This window comes from Octopus bimaculoides, chromosome 4 (assembly GCF_001194135.2).
Source record: "Octopus bimaculoides isolate UCB-OBI-ISO-001 chromosome 4, ASM119413v2, whole genome shotgun sequence".
Lineage (NCBI taxonomy): Eukaryota > Metazoa > Mollusca > Cephalopoda > Octopoda > Octopodidae > Octopus > Octopus bimaculoides.
In genome coordinates, this window is record NC_068984.1 from 134,209,104 (window position 1) to 134,219,317 (window position 10,214).

Consider the following 10,214-nt stretch of genomic DNA (forward strand, 5'->3'; position numbering starts at 1 on the left):
TATATATATATATATATATATATATGCACAGATAAATAGACAAATATAGATATAAGTATATTCTATGTTAATGACACACCTAAGAATGTATTAACTTCAAAAATACAATCCTCTCGTAATCCTAAAGGAAATGAATCCTTTCTGAGTAAATGAAAATTAATCTTCAATGAATTAAGACTTCAGCCAACTGATTTGTTTTAAAAGTATTTGGTAAATGAAAGACATTGAAAAATATACCTTTATTGAGAAATTCATAGATTAGCATCTATGCTTGATATTCAATTAAGCTTTACTACAGTTAGTTAAATATTAAATTTGAATACCATCATACAAAACATTAAAAAATCCTCTCAGCTGAATTTTTAGGACATACGCATTTTGATATCCAGATGTGTGCAGAGGAAATAAAAAAAAAATTCATAAGGAGAAGAAAATGAAAATAAAAGACAGTATTTGCCATAATCCATACTGGAGAAAAATATATTTTTAACTTTAAGAAAACTCAGTTCTGAACAAAGAGCAAGTCAGTATCATACACTGAAACTGAATGTAATCAACCCTCAAAGCACAACATCTATCTGTCTGTCTGTTAGCAACCTCCATATGGCAAGATAATATTTCTTAAAAAAAAATACAATTTGATTTTTTCATTTTATTTAGGAATTATTTGCCACATAATGCATTTTATTGATGCAAAAATATCGAATATCTTTTGCTCTTTGAAAAAAAAGAAAATGTTTTAAGGTTTCAGTCAGACTGTTTTGTAGTGACTGAAGGGAATGCTTGCATTGGGTGTAGCCTACCTGGGAGACGAATCAATTGGGCGTGGTGTGGTGATGACTATCACTGTTGGAGTGATGATCTCATCTACCATTCCAGATCCAACAGAACTGCATTCATCTTCATCATCACTGTTGCATCCAGCATCATTTCCAGAATATATGATGTCATCAGTTGCTGACTGGTGTGGAGTTACCTGTTAAGTGGAATTAATTTCAAAATGACAATTCTTAATGGGGGTGAGGGTGGGCTATGGGTTAATTAGGGAATCTAAATAGAATCAATTTCAGGCAGAGAAGGTAAGGAAAAATGAGGAAACTTCCATGTTAGTCAGAGACCAATATTATGTGTTCTAAACTGGTGTCTACATGACAGACAGTGTCACTAATGGGTAAACTACTTGGGACATATAGCTATTTGGTGAAAATGCCTTGCTGACAGCTATTAACTGGTTTCTACATGTGAAAATGTTACAAACATATACCACAGTACATTTGTTTGTTTCAGTACTACTTACTCGGACACCCATTGTAGACTGCATTTCTTGTACCTCTGTACTTTCCTTCTTCTTGGGAACAAACTGCCTGTAGTAAGTAAAGCAAATTAATAAAATTGAAGGGGAAAGGAGTTAACTTTTAGGAGTTGTTAAATGAAAGCCTTTTAAAATTTATAAGGCTATCATGTGCAAATTGTATTTTTAATTTTAAATAAATTTTTTATTTGTAGGTTTTCATTGTGCCATCTAAACATTGGTAAGTTCTTTAAAAGTTTGATTAGATTGCAATAGTATGGAGTTTTAAACATAATAGTTTTAAGTATAACAATGATATCTTCCCTATACATTGTATCATGATGGGTAAATATATGCATGTCAGTAAACCATATATCAAATAAAATGCACAATCAGAAACATATCTACACAAATATATTGAAGCAAACACATGCACTACATATCATTCAAAATAGTATGATAGCAGCAAAATGATTCCCTGCAAACTTTTTCTTAATCATGACCATTTTCTCGGTTTATTTTAAGTTTTTACATGGTCCAAACTACATAAATGCTTTCTTATCTGACTTGTATTTTGGTTACAATTCTGAGAACATTTTCATAATGCTTATATTTATTATTGCTCTTATCATATGCTCTTTTCAACTAAATTATTTCTGTTCTCTTGAATACTTTTTAGTTGCTGTAGTTCACTTATTACTCCCATCAAGTACCAAACACATTATACACCATTTAATATATTACCTACATATATCTGACACATGCAACATGCAACTCAAGTGCTACTACATTAATACATGCATCATTCAAACACTTCTCTTATTTTGAGATGATGTCCACTTAGCATGGACGGGTGGAAAATAACACTTCTTTAAGCTGTCATAAAGTCTAATATATAAGCTATTTCTAGATTCATTAAACATCAAACCCCATACAAAAACATATTCCTAATCCCTTTTCTCCAGAGCTGAATCCAGCTGGAACTCTATCTCTGCCCATATTTCCCCCTCAAATATGCAAGAGTAATTGAGTTATCTTCACCTCAGTTTAAAAACATAAAAGCATGCAGATTTAAAAAAAAAAGAGGTACCTCTACTTTGCAACGTTTCCTTCAGTTATCAAATTATTGTTACTATAGTTAATGCAGGAAACATAAAAAAAAATAACTAGGAATAATATGCAGAGGTAAAAATATTAATCATTGAATTTTGATTATAATAATTAGTTATTTCGACGAGTATGGAACAACTCAGCATATGTTTAAGTCTTATTATGAGGACATCAGCAAAACAGAGACTTCACTGCACTTGCCAAATTAATGACAGAAGAATCACTAAGTCAATGTGCAAGATTACCAAAATAGATATTACTTGTCCCTTGAAGTAGACAATTATGCATCACTTTTATTCATAATTTATGTCTTAAAATAGGGTGGCAAGCTGACAGAATTATTAACACACTGGGCAAAATGCTTAACAGCATTTCATCCATCTTCATGTTCTGAGTTCAAATTCTGCCAAGGTCAACTTAGCCTTTCATCTTTTCAGGATTGATAAAATAAGTACCATCTGGACACTGGAGTCGATGTAATCAACTTATCCCTCCCTCAAAATTGCTGGCCTTGTGCCAAAATTTGAAACCAATTTATATCTTAAAATATTAAAGACCAAATAACTACTTTGGTTTAATAATAACTCTGGCTCTCAGAAAAATCATGCATTCTTGAACTGCTTGAAGGGAGTCTGATATTTCTCATTTGTATCGAGAAATACTTATCTCCAAGTAGTTGATAACATTTTACAAAACGTAAATAAAGTTTTCATTTACCAACATGCTAAAAACCATTCACTCAATGTTGAGCTAGCTATTTTGCTATGACTTTTTGATTTCTTCTATTACTAAGATAATTTTTTCTTAAGCCAACCAAGATCCACTCAGTGTATCCATCACCTACTCTTCCATGAACTTGAGTAGTTTAAACACTGCATGAAAATGTTTTCCACTCATTGTTGGCCAGGGCTACATTTTCATCAATGTTTTCATCTCAATCATTGACCTTCAATAATTCTTGATAACATTAACAAATGCTAAATTCACACATAGCTATTTTTATTCTTGAAGAAACATAAAAAGCGACTCTTTTGATTAATTTATTAATAAACGAAATGCACAGATGTGCATACATATTCCTCTATTTAGGAGGATAAAGAGTATTTTTGGTTATAGAAGAAGAAATTTGTTATTCCAACATGTTTATAAAATTGTGTACTGTTCATTATTAGAAGCCAAATTTAATGCCAGAGCTTTTTGCTTAGCATTTCATAATCCTGAGCTTATTGAATGAAAGCCCAAACATGATCAAGGACATGTAGCATTGAAGAAATTAAGTGGTAACCATTTCCATAATTGAGATATGACAGAGCATTATCCACTGGGAGGCAATAAATAGACTGCTTCAAAAGTCTTAAAAATTCTGTCAGGTGGCAGGACCAAAGAGCTTTCAACGCGTAATTGAATAAAACTAATAATGTAATATTAGTAATCTAATCTAATACAAGTAACCTAATAAAATATTTAATAAAAGCAAATGCCAGTTTGAAAATATATTGCCACAGGAAAACATAATACCATACAGAAATTTTATCAGAATGTGGTCGATATATCTGGGCTTTAAGCTAATAATTTGTGTGCTGTACATACATACATACATACAGACGTTTATATGTTCTCTGTCTCTTTTTCTTTCTCCCTCTCTCTCTCTCTCTGTGCATAAATATGCATATGTGTATGTACATGCATATATATATATATATATATATATATATATATATATATATATATATAAATACTTTTTCGAACACTAACTATTCAACCATAAAGTAATAGTGGAATTTGTTGACAATCAAAGAAATGGAGTTATACTGAACTATGTGTTTGCCAAGGCTATAATCTAGTGAGTGTATTAGGAGGGCTTGAACCCATGACCATGTGCTAGTACTTTAACATATCTTAATTAATAATCTTTTACATGCACACACACACACACACACACACACACACACACACACAGAGCACATATGGATGTGTGTGTGTGTGTGTGGTGTCTGTATATGTATGTAGACATGTGTTTGTGTGTGTAGAGTGAGCGAGAGGGAGAGAGAAAAGAGATAAAGAGAGAAATTGGCAGATTAACAAATATAGCTAAAATGTAAAATATGAACAATATACTAAGTCTCTAAACACTGAATTCCCAGCAGTTAAGCTCACAGAAAATACAATGATTTCTTGCCTGGTTCATATATGTGTGGTTTCTTTGCTCTATTTTTTAAAATCTTTTTTTTTTTTGTGTTTTATATTTTTTCTATTTTTTCACATTGGTCAAATACGGAGAATCTTGCCTCTCACAATATAGAAACGTTTCTCATGGCACCAGCAGACAAAATGGAAGGAGATGCGCTGGAACAGCCGCTCTGACTCATGGGGCTTGCACTTGCGGACAGCAATCTCTGCTCAGATAATGGTGAGCAGGGATATGGTCTGGTAACCAAGGACACCAGAAGTCTCAACTACCATCATCACCATCGTTTAATGTCTATTTTCCATGCTGGCATGGATTGGATGGCCTAACAGGGTCTGGCTAGGCAAAAGACTGCACCAGGCTTCACTGTTTTGGCAGGGTTTTTATTGCTAGATACCCTTTCTAACACCAGCCACCTTATAGAGTGAACCCTCACAGTGGACCCATACACACACACACACACACACATATATATATATATATATATATATATATATATATACACACACACAGATACACACAGTTGTATATTAGTATGGTTTCATCATTTCCACTGAATCAGATCAAATAGTGATTGGGTTTTCAATGCCATGTTTCATTCATTTTGCACAGTTGGGAATATCAGTGTATTTGCCCTTAGCACCAAGGAAAGTTCTTAGCTGTATCTAACATTAGAGCCTCTTAGTTAAACATGCCACCTAACGAGATTCACCTGTGTGCCCTCCCTTGCGCTAGACGTTAACTGCATTATATTAATAGCATTCTTCTCAATCAAACAATACATATGTAGCTGCCACCAATATTCTCTCTCTTCAACGTTTCTGTATAGGTATTATCCTTCCTTTAACATTAATTACCTAACACTGAACTAACATTACTTCCATAAAGAGAGCCCTTGGAACTTATATTATTGGTCTCCTTTGCTGAACTGCCAAAAATGATGGGGACGTAAACACACCAACACCGGTTGTCAAGTTGTGGTTGGAGATGAGATTAACACAGACACAAAGACACACATACACATACATGTAATCAGTATATGATATAGTAGTTACCTTCAAATGCAATAAAACCTAATCACTTCACATAAAGATGAAACAATCTTGCATCTATCTACTTTCTATACATGAACACTGTTAAAATCCTCAAACTTGTTAAAAATAGCCAACCTTTACGATGCCTGATGAATTTTTTCCATGTCAATCACACAAATATGACATTATTAAACTAACTCCACCGAGATTAGGATTCAAGAGCAAAAAATGAAAAATGGATGTTGTTCTAATCACTTACTGATTATCTAAAAAAAAAAGAGAAGTGTAACCAACATTAAAGTACAGAATGTTTATCTGAAATGAGTTGCTGTTAAAAGTATTATAGGGCATACAAAAGAAACCATCTGGCTGATTGGCAAAAATTCACTAACTATACACTACAACCAGTTGTCAATAGACGTACTGTTTCATCTCTCTCTCTCTTCTACCATTAATATCTTGACTTCTGATTCTCTAAATAGACTATGTGGCCCATTACTTCTCTTATTTTGTCTCAATTCATGAACTTTCAACTGAGCAACTTGCCCATTTTCTTCTACCTTAAACAATTTTTCTGGAACTTCTATGTGCGTACAATTTTTGTATAAGCATTAACTTACAGATCTTCAGGTCACTCATTAACTGTACTGATTTCATGAGTCAGGGAGAACATGAATAATAATAATAATAATAATAATAATAATAATAATAATAAATGCCCTGATGCAGTCCCAGGCAGTGGCCCTCATGGTTTCTGATCAGTGGCTCCAATGGCTTCTAATCTTAACTGACTGGAAGTGTTATCATGCACATTGTTTTATCTTGGTATAAAAGATGGGCTACACCAAATATTCTGGTCAATACCACAGAATTGCTTGTCAGTTGTTTGACTTTAATTAGTTGAGCATGTCCCTTAGTGGCTGATAATATGTGCATCTCTGATCACGAGCAGAAGTAGTGGGGGAGCATCATAGCCATGTGTTGAGAGGAATTCTTTGGGGTTTGGATAATTCACCTCTGGAAACATGAGTGTTTTGTTTATCATTCATAAACAACCCTTATTCAGGGACCTTTTGAGCAGGATTGGCTCCTTGAATTGAAGAAAATTCTAACTAGGCAAGGTCATGTACTGTTTATCTTGATATGAGATGACTATGTCGTGCACATATGGTTGTGAATCATGTGCCTGGTGTACCCTTATCAGATGGGTAGTCATGATGGGTATACTGGGCTTTGTATATTTTACCCCAGTGTCACTTTGATGTCTTGCACTGCTCTCTCACTCAATAATAATAATAATAATAATAATAATAATAATAATAATAATGGTTTCAGATTTTGGCATAAGCCCAGCTATTTCTGGGAGGGGATAAGTTTATTACATTGACCCCAGTGTTCGATTGGTACTTATTTCATCAACCCCTAATGGGATGAAAAGCAAAGTCAACATTGGCAGAATTTGAATTCAGAACAAAAAGATAGATGAAATGTCACTAAATATTTTTCCCAGTCTGTCACTGATTCTGTCGACTTGCCGCCTTAATAATAATAATAATAATAATAATAATAATAATAATAATAATAATAATAATAATAATAATAATAATAATAATAAAATATTCATACTAATACATACATACATGTGTGTGTGTAATTGTATGTACCTGCAGCTATGTATACATGTATTATATTGATTGGCTCAATTTATTGATCTGGAGTTCACATATTTCTGCATTATTAGCAATAATAATAGAATATTAGGCAATAGAATACCGAGCTGTATGAATAGTTACTATAGTAATATGCCATATTTGTTTCTAGCTATTTACTCAATATTTTGATAACAACACACACACACACACACACACACACACACACACACACAGAGGAACACAGGAACACACTTCAGATTTATTTGGTTGCTTAGTACATGTATCTGTTTAAAGCCCTGCTGAGATTGTTTAATATACATGTCTGTCGAATAGTAGGCTATTAGTATCATGATATGGCTGAGATAAAATACCTCACTGAAAAGTTCTGCTTACTAAATACAAAAACTGCAGATTTTCACTTATTACATAAGTGAGTTGAAAAACCATTTAACCACAGAGGTTATTCAAAGATAACTTGCTTCAGGGGATTTAAAATCTAAAAACTATAAGCAAACTATAAGCAAAAGATGTAACTCCACTGGGATCAGTAGATCTAAATTTGTGGACATTTCGGATAATGTGGACTGGAGTGGATCATCGTTGTCATCATCATCATCATCATCATTTTAATGTCTACTTTTCCATGTTTGCAAGGCCATATGTGAATATGCTAGGACAGAGTTTTCTATGGCTTAATGCCCTTCCTGTGGTGAACTCCCAAGTGAAGTTTAAGCTCCTAGTCTATTGAACAACAAACAGCTTGGGCATGCTTATGTGGAGAACTGGAAACAAACAATAACAAAACGAGCCTTTTATTTACAAAGATCACGCAACATATCAAAGCATGCCAAGAAGCCTGGACATGCTTTTGTCATGGATAGCAAGCAAATGACACCATTAGTGAAGCTATTGTTTATAACCAGTAAGCAAAATGCGAGGCAAATATGAAATCCCTCAAACACACATACACATATACACACATAAACATAAATACTTACATACATCTATATATATATATATGTGTGTGTGTGTGTGTGTGTGTGTGTGTGTGTGTGCGTATGAAGGACTTCTTTCAGTTTCAGTCTATCAAAACCACTCATAAAGCTTTGGTTGGTCTGTTGTCATTGTAGAAGACATTTGCCGAAGATGCCACACATTGGGACTGAACGCAAAATGTCGAGGGGTGGATGTAGTGAATGGTGGATAAGGGCTGGGGTATGACCAATGATGCATGGGAGAGTGTAGAGCAGCATAATAGTAATGGTGACACAGTAGACAAGGAAAGGATGAGAGAGGAATGATGTGAGGGGGAAAGAGGCAGGTGTAGTGCATGGGGAGAATGAGACACACATAGAGGTAGAGGAGAAGAGATAATTTTGTGGCTCAATGGGATAATCAATATAAAATGTAGGTGGAGTGGGCAGTATAAGGATGAAGGATGGATATCAAGTGAAATGGTTTGAGGCAGTGAGAAAGACTAGTAGTATCAGGGAAAAGCTGTAGTTAGGGAGACGAAAGGTGGTGGGGGTGTCTTGAGGAGGAAATTAGGTGAAGGTCTAGTTGTGCACACACAGACTCAGAACACATTCTGGATTGCATATCACCAGTCATCCTGGTCCCTTGTCATTTGTTCTGTGAAGTTCAGGATCCTGAAATCAGCTTTCACCAATTTGTACCATGTCTTCCTTGGTCTCCCATTTCCACAACCTTCATCCACATTAAGTGATCAACACTTTTTCATACAACTGTTCTCATTCATATCCATTACATGCCCAAACCAGCACAGTTTTCTTTCTTGCTCATTACACCTGATTCCTCTTATGCTCAGTTTTATCTTAATGTACGATGTCCTTCATGAACACTTACATTGCACATCCAATGGAGCATTCTCTCTTCATTTCATTCCAGTCTTCTCAAGTCCTCTGCATTGAAGGTCCATGTCTCACTATCATGCAACATTGTAGTTCTAATTCAAATGTGATACAATTTGCTCTTCACTTTAAGGGGGAGGGCTTTTGTTGCCAGCAGTGGTAGTAGCTCCCTGAACTTTCTACAACCACTCTTACCCTGGCTGCTGGTCTTTCAGAGCAACCAACTTTACTGTTAGTTACATCTCCCAAATATCAAAAGCCATCAGTTACTTCTTGTAGGTTTCTAAGAGATTCTGTTTCCATTGTGCTCATAGTATGAACTACTCAGTGCATCTATTACATATGAAGATTATGTTCTGTTATTCCACTACACTTCTTGTTTTCGTGTGCATTCATAGCTTACAATATGTGCAACATATATCTATATAACCAGGTTAATTGTTCCCAAATATTATCTGAGTTTTAAGTTCAATTATATGAAATATATATATACACACAAATGTACACGCATGCACGCACATATAAATGCATAAAACTGCCTCTATTCCCTTGGGGTTAGTAGTGTTATAAGCTGCATGATGAAAGCAACCAGTACACTCTGTAAAGTGGCTGGTATTAGGAATGGCATCCAGCCATAGAGACCATGTCAAAGATATGAGGCCCATCAGATCCTGTCAAACCATCTAACCCATGCCAACATGGAACATGGGTGTCAAATGATGATTATATAAATATGCATATGTATATAACATCATCATAAGCATCATCATCATCATCATCAGTTTAATGTCCACTTTTCCATGGTCACATGGGTTGGATGGAATTTGATAAGGCAGATTTTCTATGGCTCGATGCCTTTCCTGTTGCCAACCCTCACATGTTTCCAAGTAAAGTAATAATTCCACAATGATCAGACATATTTTCATGTAAGATTGTTAACAAAGAACACTGCTTGCATAATGGTGACACTTATTTTATTACAAATTCAAGGTACAGAGATAGTAACACACACACGCACACACACACACACACACACACACACACACACACACACACACACACACACAC

At 34.6% G+C, this 10,214-nt stretch overlaps 1 protein-coding gene across 7 annotated transcripts in view; it reads right to left on the minus strand.

Moving 5' to 3' along the window:
* LOC106880165 (neurexin-3) overlaps nucleotides 1–10,214 on the minus strand; it is a 359,785-nt gene that overhangs the window by 6,610 nt on the left and 342,961 nt on the right. For 6 of the 7 annotated variants that reach the window (XM_052967514.1, XM_052967515.1, XM_014930008.2 and 3 more), the window contains 2 exons: nucleotides 1,298–1,364; nucleotides 804–976 (listed from right to left, as the gene is read on the minus strand). The exons of the other annotated variant lie outside the window; for it this stretch is intronic. In XM_052967514.1, coding sequence (XP_052823474.1) covers nucleotides 804–976; nucleotides 1,298–1,364 — 240 coding nt within the window. The remainder of the gene's footprint in view (nucleotides 1–803; nucleotides 977–1,297; nucleotides 1,365–10,214) is intronic. 7 annotated transcript variants of the gene reach the window in all.